The 20,722-nt window shown below is 43.9% G+C and overlaps 1 protein-coding gene across 1 annotated transcript in view; it reads right to left on the reverse strand.

Moving 5' to 3' along the window:
- LOC123768120 (titin) overlaps positions 1-20,722 on the reverse strand; it is a 212,002-nt gene that overhangs the window by 129,927 nt on the left and 61,353 nt on the right. The window contains 2 exon segments of the mRNA XM_069306921.1: positions 1,368-1,460; positions 11,543-11,583. Coding sequence (XP_069163022.1) covers positions 1,368-1,454 — 87 coding nt within the window. The 5' untranslated portion in view covers positions 1,455-1,460; positions 11,543-11,583.

The following is a 20,722-nucleotide window of genomic DNA, read 5'->3' on the forward strand; positions in this document are numbered from 1 at the left end:
GCTAAATGAATTGTTGGGTTCAGTCTCTGTATTATGTGCCTCTGTAACCCTTTCCACTACCGCCCACAAGGTATGGGGTGCATAATAAATGAACTAAACTAACTACAGACCAGACAAGAAAAGAAGTTATGGAAGCCACCTCCATCCACAACTTTAAGAGGCCAGAATCGAGAAGGATATGCCAAAGTTAGAATAGTTCAATTATAACACAACAGGTATACTACAAGGCTATTAAGCTGGGCAGAAAGTGCTAGACACCACAGGCACATATAGGTAAGTACTGATAGGTAACTATATAATCATAGTAAATATAAATTACAATACATAATTTATATTATTTACAGATATATATATATATATATATATATATATATATATATATATATATATATATATATATATATAGATATATATATATATATATATATATTATATATATATTATATATATATATATATATATATATATATATATATATATATATAATTAATTTATATGACAGATATAACTTATAGATAAATTAATTCAATAATTAACCTCATTTATTATTAATGGTCTGACAAGTAAGTTAGATAAGTATGTTTTAGGAACTCTCAAGTGTACTTGCAATGTTCTCTGATGTACACTTATAAAGTCAGCTAATTTGCATTACGCATCCAAATATACTTAGACAAGGTATGATTTGACTTACCTTAAAGAGATCAGATTAATATACACATTCCTGTAAGCAACATGGGTGAGTGAGTGAGTGTGTCGGTGCCTGTTTGTAAGTATATGAGTGCAAACATGGGAAGCAAGTATATATATATATGAATGTATATATGAGTCTGCATGCGTGTGGATATATGTATACAACTTTGCATGTGTACAGAAAGATACAGGAGGCAGGGAAGGTCACGTCAGTACATATTATCCAGCGCAAACATGCAGAAGCCACATTTTGGGAGAGTTAGGGCGCGTGTTGTTATTGTGAGTCACAGAAGATGGGAAACAGATACTGAAATTCAACCGTCGAATCCAGGTCTGTATATGTGACACGAAAAAGATATTTTCCGGGGGAAATTGACCTTAGTCGTGAGTGACCTCGGCCCTGGGAGAGTGACCCCCATCTGGGCATTCACACCCGACGTTACCTTAGAGTAAAACTTGCGCTAAGGCAAGCCATTTTTTTGTTTAAAGTTATGCGACGTCATACACAGACCAGATCCGAACGGTTCCTTCGTCTCATCTAAGGGAGCGGGGAGAGGGAGTGGTGGATAGTCAGGGAGAGGATGTAGAGGTCAGGGAGAGGATATGCTAGTAGAGGGGACGACCATAATATGGCTGAGGGTCGCAGGGAGAGGAGGGGAGGGGAGGGGAAGACTCACCATCATCCTGAGTCGCTCCTCATCAGTGATAGCGTCGAGGTCGGCGAGGGCGGTGGTGGCCCCGAAGGGCGCCGCCACCGAAGTCATCCCAGCCTGCGGGGGAGACACACCACCTCAGCTCTCCACAACACTGCTCCAACTCTACTCTCTACGCTAAAAGGTTTGTACACACATGGGGCAGGCCTCCCTGCCCCTCTTCAGTAATTAATATAGTCTGTGTCAGTCACGAGTTGAGGTCATTCAATCGTTTTTAACCACGATCTGAGGCTCAATGGAATCTATAAACACGGACGTTCTGCAAGGGGACAATCCGAATTTGTATATATTAATTTCTTTTATTTAAATATATGTCCATTTTAGTTTAATATAATTATTTATCGCTTAAGCATTCTAGCGTGTTGAAGAATGTTAAAAAACCCGTTGAGATAACATCAACAATTAGAGGTATGTACAAGATCTGAGAATTATGTCTGACGACCTGACATTTAGTGAACACAACCGAGCAAATACAGCGGCAGCCAAGAACATGAACCGATGGATTATGAGAACCTTCAAATCCAGGGATCCCACCACAATGTTAACACCAAAGAGCCAAAGTTCAACCCCTGCAAGCACAACTAGTTGAGTACTCTTTAAATCACTTGTGCTTTCCCGTCTTGAGTACTGCTCGGTACTCACTTCCCCCCTTCAGAGCGGGAGAGATTACTGAAACAGAAGAAAAATAGAGAACATATGCCGCATACATAGACTCGATAGAGCACCTAAATTATTGGGATCGTCTCACAGATCTGAGAATGTTCTCTCTGGTAAGTAGACGAGGTATCAAATAATAATATATACATGGAAGATACTGGAAGGTCAGGTCCCAAATTTGCACAGTGGAACAACACCATACTGGAATTGAACTATCAGGGAAAAAGCGCCAAGCCATTACGACTATATAGCACTGGGAAGGAGTCAGGATAAGGATTTGGGATGGGACGGGGATTCGGAAGGAATGATGCCCAACTACTTGGACGGTCGGGGATTGAACGCCGACCTGCATGAAGCAAGACCGTCACTCTACCGTCCAGCCCAGCATACTGGAGCGAAAGATACGAAAGGAAATGTAGAACGGAGCCAGTGAGGAGTAGAGGTGCCATAGGCACAATCAGAGAGCACTGTCTGAACATCAGAGGTCCACGGCTGTTCAATACCCTCCCAGCAAGCAATAGAAATATTGCCTTAACAAAGATGGATGTCTTCAAGAATCAATTAGACAAGTTTTTGCAAAAGTTGCCGGACCAACCGGATTGTAGTGGATATGTGGACCTGCGGGGCGCTCCAAGCACCAGCCTGTTGGACCAAGTTCCTCTCCATGTATGCTCCAGATTCGACTAATTCTTTACAAATGCAAAAACTACAGCACAGTTGTTGTTGTTGTTTTAGATTTAGCTACTCAGAATGAAGTGTCCATGTAGCACGGGCTATGGTGAGCCCGTAAAGCAGCACAGTTATATTGACGATTTTTATGCATCAGCTTCAATATGTTAGGAATATTAAGAGTTAAGTTTCAGTCGAAGTGTTTTGTTTACACGCCTTGTCCGAAACGCTGCGCGTATTAGTGGCTTTAGGCATTGTATGTACTCACCTAGTTATACTCGCCTAGTTGTGCTTGCGGGGGTTGAGCTCTGGCTCTTTGGTCCCGCCTCTCAACCAATGTACTAGCTCTATTTAGGATTGCTTGGGCTCGAACGTTCGGACCAGGATTCATCGAGCATTCACATATCCACTCACAACACTTGTACATGTCCCCACAATCATGGCGGCTTAAGTCTGTATTCATCAACCAGCTTACGAGGTTGGAGACGCTGCTGCGAGATGGCTCCCGACCCCTGGAGCCAGATTCACGAAGCAGTTACGCAAGTACTTACGAACGTGTACATCTTTCCTCAATCTTTGACGGCTTTGGTTACATTTATTAAACAGTTTACAAGCATGAAAACTTGCCAATCAATTGTTGTTATTGTTATAAACAGCCTCCTGGTGCTTCGGAGCTCATTAACTGTTTAATAATTGGAAACAAAGCCGCCAAAGATTGAGAAAAGATGTACAGGTTCGTAAGTGCTGGCGTAACTGCTTCGTGAATCTGGCTCCTGGTTATTTCTGTTATCCACACAACCTGTTCTCTTACAAGTTACATCTGAATTTAGCCGTTTGCAAGTATGGGCGAAAACTGACGTAATTTGAAAATAAAAAAAAAATAAAATAAATTTAGGATTGTTTTTTTCAAAACAGTAAGTTGAGGGTCCTCGGGTAAGTTAGGAAGGCAGGAAATTCTCCTAAAGTTTCAAAACGTCATGAAAAACGTTAATTGAAAGTGTACTCCCCTAACCTAACAGACCAAGCTGGAGGACCCAAACAGAAAACGGGACAGTGCATCACTTTCGTGAGCCGATTTCATTTCAAATTACGTCAGTTTTTGGCCATAGCGCGCATACGAGCGAAAAGCCACGCTATTTTTAGAGGACTGCTTGATCCCCACCTCGTAAACTCTTTAACACACACACACTACGTCGCCGTGACTTCGGAAAGATGAACAGGTTTCGTAACTGAACACGTTACGAAAGCCTGCTGTTGATTAGGCAACAGTCGCATTTTTAACGGAATGACAATCATAGAGAATGGGGACTGAGGCCCGGGATGGATTATTAACCCAATTAATAATAAAAATTAACCCAATTAATAATAATCCTTCACAGCCTAAGCCCGTTATTTCAGTCTGAATATAATGAGGCTTCAGGCTGAATGGGAAGGATATTCTCAGAATATAATATATAAAATTCGCTTACTACCTTCTGAGGACGACTCATATCAGTCCTTGTAGCCTGGTCGACGACCGGGCCGCGGGGACGCTAAGCCCCGGAAGCACTTCAAGGTAACCTCAAGGTAGCCAGCCGGAGTTCCCAACCATAGCATTTGAAAGTAATTATTCTTGAACAGATTAATTGTTCAACTTCTTGCTAATTTCCTGTGTTCGAAGCTGTCTACCAATTGGCTCGTCCATGTGGTACACAGCTTGTACGAACCTGTGTACCACTCGCTCTTTTCCTGTGTTCGAATTCTCATTCTCTCTCTCTCTCTCTCTCTCTCTCTCTCTCTCTCTCTCTCTCTCTCTCTCTCTCTCTGTTTAATAAATACATATATTCTCCACTAGACCCTAAACAACTCACCTAATCTGAGCCCTAACTATAATGCAAATTATAATAACATTATACTATAATGCAAATTATAATAACATTATACTATAATGCAAATTATAATAACATTATACTATAATGCAAATTATAATAACATTATACTATATGCAAATTATAATTAATAATATTATTTATATAGTTTAGAAAATAACGTTTTTGATTATGCAGTTAAAACTGACGAATGTGTCTTGGGGTCTGTTGGACGACCCTGGCCTGAGGACGGCATGGGGACCACAATTACCACCACAACTACCACCAGCAGCCACAATTACCACCACAACTACCACCAGCAGCCACAATTACCACCACAACTACCACCAGCAGCCACAATTACCACCACAACTACCACCAGCAGCCACAATTACCACCACAACTACCACCAGCAGCCACAATTACCACCACAACTACCACCAGCAGCCACAATTACCACCACAACTACCACCAGCAGCCACAATTACCACCACAACTACCACCAGCAGCCACAATTACCACCACAACTACCACCAGCAGCCACAATTACCACCACAACTACCACCAGCAGCCACAATTACCACCACAACTACCACCAGCAGCCACAATTACCACCACAACTACCACCAGCAGCCACAATTACCACCACAACTACCACCAGCAGCCACAACTACCACCACCAACCACCACAACTACCACTACCAACCACCTAACATCCCACAGCCCACAGAAAACGTAGATATCTGTAACCCGCTACTTTTCACACCACAGTACCTTGTAATTAGTACATTGGAGGACCATTACGTACAAAATGAGACCTACTAGTTGTGAGGCCGGGTTGACCACGGCCCTTCACCGTAGAGGGCACTGTGTCACGGTACTCTACGGTGCAACGACTCAGGAAGAAGCAAAATACTGGTCCAAGGTACTATTAATTACAAAATAATAACTTACTACTCGTCTAAGTAATTCCTGTAACGGGGACAGTATGGCTGTACTTGGTCACATCGAGGTCGACCACTGACCTTTCCCAGGAGGCAACCCACAACAGTTGACTAACTCCAGGCGACCTTGACATCAGGGGGGAAAGGAAACGTGCCCAAACGTTTCCGTCTGGCCTGGGATTGTGCCAATCCACTTGGTTAAATAGTCATTTTTGTAACTATTTTCACCATAGTACAAATATTGACGTATTAAGCAGTTAGATAGTAGAACTCTGTACTATTCATTTTATATAGTCCGAAAAAATTTATTTATATATTCCAAGGTTTAGTATAGTACAAATATGTACTATATTAGGCTTAGGAAAGTTAGGTTAGATTAGTTTATCTGCGCAACATAAATGCAAAATTTTTTCAGTTTTGTCTAAATTTAACTAGTACAGATTTGTACTTTCCTATTGCGTTGTATGTCGGTATATGTACTATGGTCCTCATCGTTACTGGGAAGTACTGCCACAACAGGATGGACTGGCTTGAGTACTACAAGGGTGGTGGTGGTGGTGGTGGTGGTGGTGGTGGTGGTGGTGGTGGTGGTGGGGGTAGTGGTGGTGGGGGTAGTGGTGGTGGTGGTGGTGGGGGTAGTGGTGGTGGTAGGGGTAGTGGTGGTGGTGGTGGTGGGGGTAGTGGTGGTGGTAGTGGTGGTGGTGGTGGTGGTGGTGGTGGTGGTGGTGGTCGTAGTGGTGGTGGTGGTGGTGGTGGTGGTGGTGGTGGTGGTCGTAGTGGTGGTGGTGGTGGTGGTGGTGGTGGTGGTGGTGGTGGTGGTGGTGGTGGTGGTGGTGGTGGTGGTGGGGGTAGTGGTGGTGGTAGGGGTAGTGGTGGTGGTGGTGGTGGGGGTAGTGGTGGTGGTAGTGGTGGTGGTGGTGGTGGTGGTGGTGGTGGTGGTGGTGGTGGTGGTGGTGGGTGGTGGTGGTGGTGGTGGGGGTAGTGGTGGTGGTAGGGGTAGTGGTGGTGGTGGTGGTCGGGGTAGTGGTGGTGGTAGTGGTGGTGGTGGTGGTGGTGGTGGTGGTGGTGGTGGTCGTAGTGGTGGTGGTGGTGGTGGGGGTAGTGGTGGTGGTAGGGGTAGTGGTGGTGGTGGTGGTGGTGGTAGTGGTGGTGGTGGGGGTAGTGGTGGTGGTGGGGGTAGTGGTGGTGGTGGGGGTAGTGGTGGTGGTGGGGGTAGTGGTGGTGGTGGGGGTGGTGGTGGTGGTGCTGGTGGTGGTGGTGGTGGGGGTAGTGGTGCTGGTGGTGGTGGTGGTGGGGGTAGTAATGGTGGTGGTGGTGGTGGTGGCGGTAGTGGTGGTGGTGGTAGAGGGGGGGGGGGGACAGGAAGCCGCCATACCCAGCCTGTGTTGACCCACAACAAAACTTTCCCCTTCAATGTCTCCTACTTTATGTCTCCTCCATCCCGTCCACCCCCCCCCCATCCCTCCCCCAGCCTCCACTATCCCTCCCCTTCCCCAACCACTTGGGCTGGACGGTAGAGCGACGGTCTCGCATCATGCAGGTCGGCGTTCAATCCCCGACCTTCCACAAGTGGTTGGGCACCATTCCTTCCCCTCCGTCCCATCCCCTAATCCTTATATCCTGACCCCTTCCCAGTGCTATATAGTCGTAATGACTTGGTGCTTCTCCCTGATAATTCCCTCCCTCCCCCCCCCTCATCTGTGAGTTGTGGTGAAAATAATGAGTCACTGTTAACAGATTTAACAATTTAGAGATAATTCTATTTCACATTTTCAAGAAGTGTGTAATTAGTTTACTGAAAGTGAGGTTGACTAATTCAGCAACGAAGAGGCCTGGTCGAGGACCGGGCCGCGGGGACGCTAAGCCCCGAAACCACCTCAAGATAAGGAGATACAGACACACATCCTAACACAATATCCACAATTGTGGATATTGTGTTAGGATAGCCACAATATCCATCTTACTGTGGGCAGCACATCTACATGAACTTTCCACCGCTGACCGCAGTATGGGCGCGGGTGGTACCTTACCTTGAGGTTAGTAAATATGTAACTGGCTCACTACATATGTAAATTGCTCGGTTCAGTAACTGGCTGCGTCCAGTTCTCGAACGAAATTGCTCCATGAGAGACTAATCACATATGCATCAACTATTTAACTAGCTTATCAGATATTTAACTAGCTTATCAGATATTTAACTAGCTTATCAGATTGTAACTTGTTCAGCTAAATGAATTTGTGGGTTAAGTTCTGAGCCCATTATATGCCTCTTTGAAGTTTTTCCATTACCGCCCCATAAGATGGGTATGGATCTTACCTGGATCATACCTGGAGAAGGCGATGAGTCACAATAACGTGGCTGAAGTATGTTGATTGCCTGTCCCTACCTCCTCATCACAATCGACTTGAGAATGGTCCAGGACGGACCGAAACGTCGTCGTCCCTTCAATTTCTAGTGTGTGGTCTGGTCAACCTGGAGAAGGTTCTAAGAGTTCTTCAACTCCCCAAGCCCGGACTGAGGACAAGCTTGACTGTGAGAGCTAGGTCTACCTACTTGACAGGCCCGAGGGCAGGCTTGACTTGTGACAGCTTGATCCAACAGGCTGTTGCTTGGAGTCGCCCACATATCCACTACAGCTCGGTTCGTCCGGAATTTTTTGAAGAAAAATATCCAGTTTTTTTCTTGAAGACTTCAAAATTTGTTCACGCAATATTTCTGATACTTGCCGAAAGGATATTGAACAACCGTGGACCTCTGATGTTCAATCAGATTTTCCGATTGTGTCTATGATTGGCTCCTCTTCACTGGCTCTGTTCTGCATTTCCTTCCATATCGTTCACTCCAGTATGTTGTTAATTTACTATGAAAATTTGAAACTTGGCCTACATTTTCTATATTATATATATATTATATATATATATATATATATATATATATATATATATATATATATATATATATATAGTGATAGTGATATCTCTCTCGTCTTCTTTCTAGGGAAGAGCATTTGGAGAGCTTTGAGACGCTCCCAATAATTTAGGGCTTTATCGCGTCTATGAATGCCGTATATGTTCTCTGTATTCCCTCTATTTCAGCAATCTCTCCTGCTCTGAAGGGGGAAGTGAATACTGAGCAGTACTCAAGACGGGACAACACAAGTGATTTGAAGAGGAGCGCTGTGATGGGATTCCTGGATTTGAAGGTTATCATAATCCATCCTATCATTTTTCTAGCTGACACTATATATGATTGATTATACACCCTAAATGTTTAGGTCGTCAGACATCATTATCCCCAGATCCTTTACATGCTGCTTTCCTACTATGGGCAGAGCTGATTGGGTCTTATAACATGTATTTCATGTAAGGTTTTCACTTTACTTTTTTTCCACATCCTTAGTAACTGGAATTTATCACCGTTAAACATCGTGTTATTTTCTACTGCCCAATCGAAAACTTTATTAACATCAACTTTATGTAATATCCACATTTGGATAGCTCCTCCGCAAGGTACTGGTTAGCAGATTTGGTGAGCGATTATGTAACAAGGTTATTACCTACTGCTCGCCCCTGTTCCCAGGACACCTGACTTCATGCCATGAAACTACAGCTGTCATTTTAGCTCACTGCTGAACAGGCTCCCAATTTGGGACCCTGTTCAGCAGTGAGCTCATATTCAGAGAGCTTATTCAGTCTACGTTTCCTTGTGTTTCCTTTCCTAAAATTGTAGGTTGTTATTTCCATATATATATATATATATATATATATATATATATATATATATATATATATATATATATATATATATATATATATATATATATATGTCGTACCTAGTAGCCAGAATGCACTTCTCGGCCTACTATGCAAGGCCCGACTTGCCTAATAAGCCAAGTTTTCCTGAATTAATTATTCTCTAATTTTTTTCTTATGAAATGATAAAGCTACTCATTTCATTATGTATGAGGTCAATTTGTTTTATTCGAGTTAAAATTAACGTAGATATATGACCGAACCTAACCAACCCTACCTAACCTAACCTAACCTATCTTTATAGGTTAGGTTAGGTAGCTGAAAAAGTTAGGTTAGGTTAGGTAGGTTAGGTAGTCAAAAAACAATTAATTCATGAAAACTTGGCTTATTAGGCAAATCGGGCCTTGCATAGTAGGCAGAGAAGTGCGTTCTGGCTACTAGGTACGACATATATATATATATATATATATATATATATATATATATATATATATATATATATATATATATATATGCGAACAAGCCTGAATGGTCCCCAGGACTATATGCGACTGAAAACTAGTCTAGTCTAGTTTTAGTCACTTCTAGGGTGTGAGTTTTCAGTCATATATATATATATATATATATATATATATATATATATATACATATATATTACACTTGAATCGTCGTGGATTCGAACTCGGACCTGTGAAGGGGTTCTGTAGGCTAATTTTTTTTTCAGTCTCCGTGTCGTTGATGTCTCGTAAAAGTCCTGGTAAATACTTAAACAAAAATAAATTAATACATAATTAACTTAACAATTATCACCACCGTCTAAAATTACACACATTGGGACTGGAGAAAAAAAACAGAATGGTGAAGATTACTCATGTTACATATAGTTATGTGAGTTAGGTATATATATATATGTGGTGAGAGACACTTCTAGCATTAAGAAAGTCATATTATAACCTCAAACACCACGCAAGTGTCAAAACGAGTAGAGAATGTGAAGGAGATTGTCATTTGTTTTATATTAGCGGAATAAATCGTATTAAATACCATTGAAACACCTGTAAGTCAATAAACAGGGATTGGCAGAATATGTGAAGGAGATTGTCATTTGTTTTTTTATATTAGCGGAATAAATCGTATTAAATACCACTTGAAATACCTGTAAGTCAATAAAAATTGGCAGAATATGTGAAGGAGACTGTCATATGTTTCTTAAATTAGCGGAATAAATCGTTTTAAATACCACTGAAACACCTTCAAGAATTCATAAAGAGGGTTTTTTGCAGATTATATGAAGGAGACTGTCATTTGTTTTTCCATATTAGCAGAGGTTATTGTGTCTCAGAAACAGTGCTGATCTTAACTGTTGTCTGCATGTCGTCATGTGATGATGTACGCACCAGCAAGAATATAAAATGCTAGAATATATAAAAAATATAAGATAATGTATAATCTCTTGGTATAACCCTTTCCTACTACCGCCCACAAGATTGGTATGGGGTGCATAATAAATGAACTAAACTAGAACTCTTGGCACTAAACAGGGAAAAAAAGTCTTAAACTACTAAAATAACTTATTTCAGCCTTTTGATTCGGGTCTATAATTGTCTTGAAAGAGTATAACAATTAACCTGTTTTAATATAACATTTCTTGCTTCTCTATTGTTTGAAACAAAACGTTTTATATAAATTTATATGAAGATTAAACCATATCAAATCAAACTTGTAAAAATAACTATGACTGTCTTATCTGTTCCTAAATATAGTGAGCTATATATATATAATATATATATATATATATATATATATATATATATATATATATATATATATATATATATATATATATATATGTCGTACCTAGTAGCCAGAACTCACTTCTCAGCCTACTATTCAAGGCCCGATTTGCCTAATAAGCCAAGTTTTCCTGAATTAATATATTTACTATAATTTTTTTCTTATGAAATGATAAAGCATCCCTTTTCTCTATGTATGAGGTCAATTTTTTTTTATTGGAGTTAAAATTAACGTAGATATATGACCGAACCTAACCAACCCTACCTAACCTAACCTAACCTATATTTATAGGTAAGGTTAGGTTAGGTAGCCAAAAAAAGCTAGGTTAGGTTAGGTTAGGTAGGTTAGGTAGACGAAAAAACATTAATTCATTAAAACTTGGCTTATTAGGCAAATCGGGCCTTGAATAGTAGGCTGAGAAGTGCGTTCTGGCTATTAGGTACGACATATATATATATATACAGAACATACATACCTGTGTATTACCGCGCTTTTCTCTCCTGCCGGATCACTTCTGCAAAAAGGTAAACAGGAGTATTAGTATGAAAATATACAAGAATATCAGTATACATGAGAATGTTCTTGCTGAGATGTGGTTGTTCTTGAGAACACTTCCTCTGACTTTCTCTCTCTCACATGTGTCCATGTATGTCCCTGCCCCCACCTACACACACCTACACACATACCTACACACACACACCCGACACACCTACTTTGAGAATAAACAATGTTCGTTCCACCATTTAAAACCCTTGACCTGAAGTGCCAGACTGAATATTGAGTGCCTATAAGGTTCCAGGTCAGTGCCTAGACGTGTGTCAGACATGTGTGTGTGGGCGCTCTGGGTCCCACACACCTACCCACACACCTGGCCTAAAATGTACCTGGCTTTCCAATAATAAATCTTTCATATATTTTGCGAGTCGTTTTATACCTGATTTGCTCTGTGGATTTAGTAATTATTCATGTTTTTGCAACAATAAATTAACCACAGTATCATGTTCTTTAAATTTTTTAAAACATACCATTATTGTTATTATTATTATTATTATTGTTATTAGTAATAACATTAATAGTAGTAGAAAACTAGGTCCACTGAGAGATTAGGTTAGTTTGCCATAAACTTCATGAGACAGACGGGATCAGTTTTCTTTAAAGCCAAGAGAAAATGGATAACAAATCTCAAAATTTGATTTGGGGTTGAGTCTTAGGCTTATATATCAACCTGTGGAGGGTTATTAAGACCCCACAATACCTTACTAAACAACCTACAAGTATACGTTAGTTCTGGATATAGTCCAGGCTTAAGGTAAACTCAGGGGTATACTGTATTAAGAGAGAAAAGCGGGGTATACCTCTAGGTGGAATTCACTCCCTAACGATGTTTTGTAATTACTTGATCAATAAGACTGTTGTTTGGAACGGCCCCCCATGTACACTCCCATGTGTGTGTGTATGTGGGACACCCATGTACACTCCCATGTGTGTGTGGGGACACTATTGATGGTTTTGGGGAGGGTCAGTTGTTCCACCTTGGCGGGGGGAAGGGGAGAGAGGAGAGACAACATTATAAGCCTAACGTATATACATACATAGGCTGCCTGTCCCCGAAGAAAATGAACTAATCCACACACACAAAAGCTAATGCTCGATCTTACTGATATAAATAGGTGAGTACACACACACACACACACACACACACACACACACACACACACACACACACACACACACACACACACACACACCCACACACACCCACACACACCCACACACACACACACACACACCCACACACACACACACACACACACACACACACACACACACACACACACACACACACCCACACACACCCACACACACACACACACCCACACACACACACACACACACCCACACACACACACACACACACACACACACACACACCCACACACACACACACACACACACACACACCCACACACACCCACACACACACACACACACACACACACCCACACACACACACACACACACACACACACACACACACACACACACCTTCCAAGGTCCACCACAGCACGAAACTCTTGCTTCATTACCTTTAAATATAAAACCTGTTCTCAAAGGTTTAAGTACCGACATTAATAAACTTTTACGGCTGACTTGGGGGGGGGGGATCTTATCTAAATAGATCCCTCCAGCGAGCGACTTTACCCTCGCTATAAACAAACAACACGAACCAACATCTAATGCTTTCCCATACTGGGAAACAACCAATCAGCGCACGCCACAGTTTGCAAGAACCAATCAGCGCACGCCATAGTCTGCAAGAACCAATCAGCGCACGCCACAGTCTGCAAGAACCAATCAGCGCACGCCACAGTCTGCAAGAACCAACCAGAGCATGTCCAGTTTCCATGCAGGAGAGCGGTATGATTTGAATGGAACCAATCAGCGCACGCCACAGTCTGCAAGAACCAATCAGCGCACGCCACAGTCTGCAAGAACCAATCAGCGCACGCCACAGTCTGCAAGAACCAATCAGCGCACGCCACAGTCTGCAAGAACGAACCAGAGCTTGTCCAGCTTCCATGCAGGAGGACGGTATGATTTGAATGGAACCAATCAGCGCCCGTCTAGCAGGCATGCAAGTAGGCATCAGGGAAGGAATGAACCAATCAGCAGCGTTCCTGGTACACAGCGCTGCGCCCTCGTGTCAAGAAGAATGCAGATCTGCGCAGTTACCAGTTTATGAGGTCAGATCGTTCACAAGATGGTTTCGACAAATCTGGGTTTCCTATTGTCCAAATCGTATACATCATTAGATTAGGCTGTTTCAAATCAGATTAGGCTCGGTTGGGCTAGGCTAGGTTAGGATTTATTAGTTTTAGACTATTCAGACTCGGTTGGGTTAGGCTAGGCTAGGTTAGTTTGAGATTTATTAGTTTAGACTGTATTTAGTTTTAGATTTATTAGTTTTAGACTATTTAGGCTCGGTTGGGTTAGGCTAGGCTAGGTTAGGATTTATTAGTTTTAGACTATTTAGGTTCGGTTGGGTTAGGCTAGGCTAGGTTAGGATTTATTAGTTTTAGACTATTTAGGCTCGGTTGGGTTAGGCTAGGCTAGGTTAGGCTAGGCTAGGTTAGTTTAGGATTTATTAGTTTAAAATTGTATTTAGGACTCGGGAATTAGGATAGATTACATTAGAATGTATCATTTAAGTCAGACTTGCTAACCTCGGTTGGGTTAGGCTTTAAAATCCATTAGCAAATCGTCTTGTCTACAACGCAACTTGTACTGTAATTTACCACCATGCTATATATCTTGAGGTTATCTTGAGATGATTTCGGGGCTTTTAGTGTCCCCGCGGCCCGGTCCTCGACCAGGCCTCCACCCCCAGGAAGCAGCCCGTGACAGCTGACTAACACCCAGGTACCTATTTTACTGCTAGGTAACAGGGGCATAGGGTGAAAGAAACTCTGCCCATTGTTTCTCGCCGGCGCCTGGGATCGAATCCAGGACCACAGGATCACAAGTCCCGCGTGCTGTCCGCTCGGCCGACCGGCTCCCTTGCTAATGTACGAATGAACCATTACGTACGAATGCTAAACTAGCATTCGTACATGAATTGTACAAATCTCATCTCCTTAATTATATTTCTCAGCCAGGGGGGGGGACCATGTGCCTTGGGAACCACTTTTTTTCCTTTTGTAAAGCGTAATTGGACGTGGTTCCATCCATCCCAATTTGTAATTAGTCTCGCCAGACGTAATTGGTCGTTCGGCGAGTCTCCGGCCTTGTTTCAAGGCTGTTTCCCCTTTGTGACGTAATGGCCAGAGTTTGTGACGTAATGGCCAGAGTTTGTGACGTAATGGCCAGAGTTTGTGACGTAATGGCCAGAGTTTGTAACGTAATGGCCAGAGTTTGTGACGTAATGGCCAGAGTTTGTGACGTAATGGCCAGAGTTTGTGACGTAATGGCCAGAGTTTGTGACGTAATTGCCAGAGTTCTGACGTCAGCCCACCTGACGCGCCGTCCAAACTACATCTAGTGACGTCAGCCCCCCATCACCTGATGCCTACGACGTCACAGGATAGCCGTATGAAGTCACAGTCAACTAGGGATCCATATCCACACTCCAAACCCAAATACCAACACCAACAGGGCCCCTTGATCACCCACTAGAGACCGATACAGGACGAAGTAGGTCCCGTATAAGGTGATCCCTCGGACCTCAATACACAGACCCAGATAACCTTAAAAGTCTTCAGGTCCCTAAAGCAGGTGTAAGAAACTAAAAGCCAAATGAGGTAGGCCTCCTTGTAGGCCTATTATTTCGTGCCCTCTCACTAAGGCGTTGGCTACGGAGGCTGGGCGCTACTGGAGCCTAAATTCCTCCGTTAGTTTGAATATTGTGACGTCACTGTGACGTCACACACCTCGTGCCCGCCAAATTATGATTAATTCTATTTTAGTTTCATTAGTTTAGGTTAGCTTAAGTTGGGCTAGGCTAGGCTAGGTTAGGGTGAGTTAGGCTAGGATAGGATAGGCTGGGCTCAGCTGGCCTGGGTTAAGCTAGGCTAGGCCAAATTAGGTTAGGTTAAGCTAGGCTAGGCCAGATTAGGTTAGGTTGAGCTAGGCTAGACCAGATTAGGTTAGGTTGAGCTAGGCAAGACCAGATTAGATTAGGTTGACCTAGGCTAGGCCAGATTAGATTAGGTTGACCTAGGCTAGGCCAGATTAGGTTAGGTTGAGCTAGGCTAGACCAGATTAAGTTAGGCTAGGTTAGGTTAGGCTGGGCCTAACCCAAACCACCCACCTAACCTAACCAACGCATAGAAAATGTAGATACTTCTAACCTCTCCCTTTCATGGTACGCCTTATTCTATACGCTGGTGACCATAACGTACAGAATGCGACGTGTTACTTGAGACATCGCGAGGATTATGATAATTTCTGCTGAAAAACAACAACAAATGAAGTTTGTGTTCTTAAAGAGATCATGAAACGTTCAATGTTGATGTTATTCAACTTCGTGCAACTGGGGGATTGTTGCAAGGTGTCACCAGCCCTCAGTGTAAACACACACACGCAACCTCAACCCTTGCAATGTGTCCACAGCTGGCAAGGTCACAAGTGTCCAGGCTTGACAGGTGCACAGGGACGAGGCTGACAAGTGTCCAGGCTTGACAGGTGCACAGGGACGAGGCTGACAAGTGTCCAGGGATGACAGGTGCACAGGGACGAGGCTGACAAGTGTCTAGGGATGACAGGGACGAGGCTGACAAGTGTCTAGGGATGACAGGTGCACAGGGACGAGGCTGACAAGTGTCCAGGCTTGACAGGTGCACAGGGACGAGGCTGACAAGTGTCCAGGGATGACAGGTGCACAGGGACGAGGCTGACAAGTGTCCAGGCTTGACAGGTGCACAGGGACGAGGCTGACAAGTGTCTAGGGATGACAGGGACGAGGCTGACAAGTGTCTAGGGATGACAGGTGCACAGGGACGAGGCTGACAAGTGTCCAGGCTTGACAGGTGCACATGGACGAGGCTGACAAGTGTCCAGGCTTGACAGGTGCACAGGGACGAGGCTGACAAGTGTCCAGGGTTGACAGGTGCACAGGGACGAGACTGACAAGTGTCCAGGCTTGACAGGTGCTGCAGACGGACGAGATTAACAAGTGTCAAGGCTTGACAGGTGCGCCAAGACTTGACTGTTCCCTCGCCAGCAGTTAACATTCACCCGGGAGGTTATCTTGAGATGATTTCGGGGCTTAGCGTCCCCGCGGCCCGGTCCTCGACCAGACCTCACCCGGGAGACAGAGACAACAGTTGAAGGGGTGGCAGCTTGGGGGGGGGGGACCTGGACTAAACTTCAGGCTTCCTGTCACCCAGCAACAAGAATTAAATATAATTATACTGGTGTAGATCAGTAAATCCAAGCCACATATAACTTGAAGATTAATCAAAGGATCAGACGGGCTCTCCATAGCCCGTGCTACTTGCCCCGCTCCTGTGCCAGGTAAGTTACGGGCTCACCATAGCCCGTGCTACTTGCCCCGCTCCTGTGCCAGGTAAGTTACGGGCTCACCATAGCCCGTGCTACTTGCCCCGCTCCTGTGCCAGGTAAGTTACGGGCTCACCATAGCCCGTGCTACTTGGAACTTGTTCCGAGTAGCTGAATCTATAACAACAACAAATCAAAGAACCCGGGTAAGGAAAGAAATCAAAATGAGGATCTGGATAATACTTTATGCTTAAAAGAATTATCATAACGTACGTGAGACCTAAATCTGAATATGCAGCAGTTGTATGGTGTCTACATCTAACGAAACATATTAATTAAACAGAAAAGGTATTTAAAGACGTGGTACTTAATGACCACAGAGAGGTAAATACAATGTCTAAACTAGACGATAGAAGAAAATGAGGAGACCTGATCACCACGTACAAAATTGAGACGGGAGTCGACAAAATATTAAAGGTGTCAAAAAATTATGAAAATTCATTTCTTTTTTAGTTATATGGATGATATAATCCACACATATATATATATATATATATATATATATATATATATATATATATATATATATATATATATATATATATATATATATATATAAAATTAGATTGAAAATGTGATGCAAGCTCTTGGACCCCGCCTTTCTAACCGTCGGTTGTCTAATATACTGATTCCTGATCTATTTTTCCTCAATCATATCTTCAACATATATTTCTCTCTGTCACACACACACACACACACACACACACACACACACACACACACACACACACACACACATAACGTTATTCGACAAAGAGTACTGGGAAGACGGGACACCACGAGCGTAGCTCTCATCCTGTAACTACACTTAGATAATTACATTCAAGTAATTACACTTGGATAACTACACTTGGGTAGTTACACCTAATTACACTCACAAACCCCTTCTCCCCCCCCCCTTTCTCTCTGAATCTCACCCATTATCATGTACCATATAAAAAAGTGCATTACAAAGTTTAATATAAATTATGTCCTGAATTACAGATGTCGATGAGATGTAAGAGAGAGAGAGAGAGAGAGAGAGAGAGAGAGAGAGAGAGAGAGAGAGAGAGAGAGAGAGAGAGAGAGAGAGAGAGAGAGAGAGAGAGAGAGAGAGAGAGAGAGAGAGAGAGAGAGAGAGAGAGAGAGAGAGAGAGAGAGAGAGAGAGAGAGAGAGAGAGAGAGAGTCAAATGAATACAGAAGTAGAAGAATGGAACAAGAGAGAGAAGAAAACGACTAAAGATGCATAGGAAAGGGATGGAGAAGATAGGGAGGGAGGTAGGGAGGTAGGTAGAGAGAAAGGGAGAGAGAGAGAGAGGGAGGAGAGAGTGCCACAATAGGCTGCTCATTGACCACAATAAAGAGGCACGAGGCACTAGTGGTAATGTCCTCCTCCCTCACTCTCCCTCACTCTCCCTCACTCACTCTCCCTCACTCACTCTCCCTCACTCTCCCTCACCATACTAAGCTAATCCGTTACCACGTAAAGGGGGGTTACGACCCGTCCTCGGGGTCCCGGGTTCGATTCCCGGGTCGGGTGTGACACATGTGTGACTCAGGAGCACTCAACTAATTGTTCTGGCCTAACTGTGCTGTCAGGGGGGTTGAGCTACGACTCTTGGGTCCCTCCTCTCAACTTTCAATCAACCGTTATGCACAGGTTCCAGAGCCTGGCATTGCAATATTGAAACTGTGCAAGGAGTTCCATGCACAGAGAGAGAGAGAGAGAGAGAGAGAGAGAGAGAGAGAGAGAGAGAGAGAGAGAGAGAGAGAGAGAGAGAGAGAGAGAGAGAGAGAGAGAGAGAGAGAGAGAGATAATGGACGGTTGCAAATCTCCAGAGAACTATTCAGAACCAAGCTCTCTCTCTAATTAGGCTGTTTTACCGATAACGTGATCGGTAAGGCTGTTGTTGCTAGCAGCGCCTCGCAGGTGCCACATGCAGGCCATCACAACCCGGCTGATCCACCACTTCCTGCACCAACCTGTTAAACTATCTCTTAAAACTGTTCAACATTTGTTAAAACAATACATTTGTTGTGCTTTCCGGGACAAGGGTGAAGAGTTGTGTGTTCTCTGATGTTCATACAATGTTCTCTGGTTGTTATACATAATAACAGACTCGTTCAGCCCCACAAGACCCGGTTAATGCGACTCGTTCAGCCCCACAAGACCCGGTCAATAACTTACTCGTTCAGCCCCACAAGACCCGGTTAATGCGACTCGTTCAGCCCCACAAGACCCGGTTAATAACACTCGTTCAGCCCCACAAGACCCGGTTAATAACACTCATTCAGCCCCACAAGACCCGGTTAATAACACTCATTCAGCCCCACAAGACCCGGTTAAAGCGACTCGTGCAGCAACAAGTGAACAAGACCAAGCCATACACTTAAGAGAAGGACTCCTTGCCTGAGATAGAGTTACCAGTAATGACCGCTGGTTAAGCCTTACCGGCGGTCATTATCCAGGCGGCACTGTACGCCCAGAGCGCGTCTGGTTAAGTGGACCGTATACGCACTTGGTAGTTATCTTTATTGTGAGAGAGGGCCACTATAGGAGCTAACAACCTGATCAACCAGGCTGTGTTTCATGCGTCAGGCTGCGAGCAGCCGGGTCCAACCGCCGTAGGTCTGATCAGAGGACCAGTCTGGAGGCCTGGTTGGAGACCGGGGTTCGGAGCCATTGATCCCCGGAACCTCCACAGGGTGAGGTAGGTCGTAACTAAGTTCATAACAGGTTATGCACTGTAACGAGGATACCTTGTCGTGGTTAGACGCCGCCGCTAACAACCTGATTGATCATTATTTGAAGACGCTTATAAAGTTTCCTTTAGAGCATTGGAAGACGCTAGTTATTTCCCTACTAGTTATTCCCCTGATATTTAAAGGTGTTGATAAGTCTCTGGCCCCTAATACCTGATTGATGGGGTTCTGGAAGTTCTACTCCCCCAAGCCCGGCTCGAGGCCAGGCTTGATATCTATATAACCGTCTCCTTCTACCATTAGACACACAGCACCCCTCCTGTACCAGGTAAGTCCACTACGGGCTCACCATAACCCGTGCTACTTGCCCCGCTCCTGTACCAGGTAAGTCCACTACGGGCTCACCATAACCCGTGCTACTTGCCCCGCTCCTGTGCCAGGTAAGTCAAGGACTCACCATAGCCCGTGCTACTTGAAACTTGTTCCGAGTAGCTGAATCTATAACAACAACATTATACCATCACACACACAGCACCGCTCCTGTGCCAGGTAAGTCCACTACGGGCTCACCATAGCCCGTGCTACTTGGAACGTGTTCTGAATAGCTGAATCTATAACAACAACATTATACCATTACTGAGCCTGTGCCGAGCCGTGGTTATGAGTTGTGAGTGGGCTGGAGCGTGCGGGCGGGTTGTGAATAAGTCCCGCAGATAAGGGCAGGACGGCCATCACAGGCAGACTCACAACACCAGCAAGAGAGCAGGTTTATTGGCTCCGGGGCTCACTCATGCGCCTCCCGGGCTCTGGGGGGCTGGGGCTCTTGTTGACTCTCTCTCCTCTTGCTTCATGCTCCTCTTGGTTCATGCTACTGTTGCTTGATGCTCCTCTTGGTTCATGTTACTGTTGCTTGAT

The sequence above is a fragment of the Procambarus clarkii genome, chromosome 59, assembly GCF_040958095.1.
Source record: "Procambarus clarkii isolate CNS0578487 chromosome 59, FALCON_Pclarkii_2.0, whole genome shotgun sequence".
Lineage (NCBI taxonomy): Eukaryota > Metazoa > Arthropoda > Malacostraca > Decapoda > Cambaridae > Procambarus > Procambarus clarkii.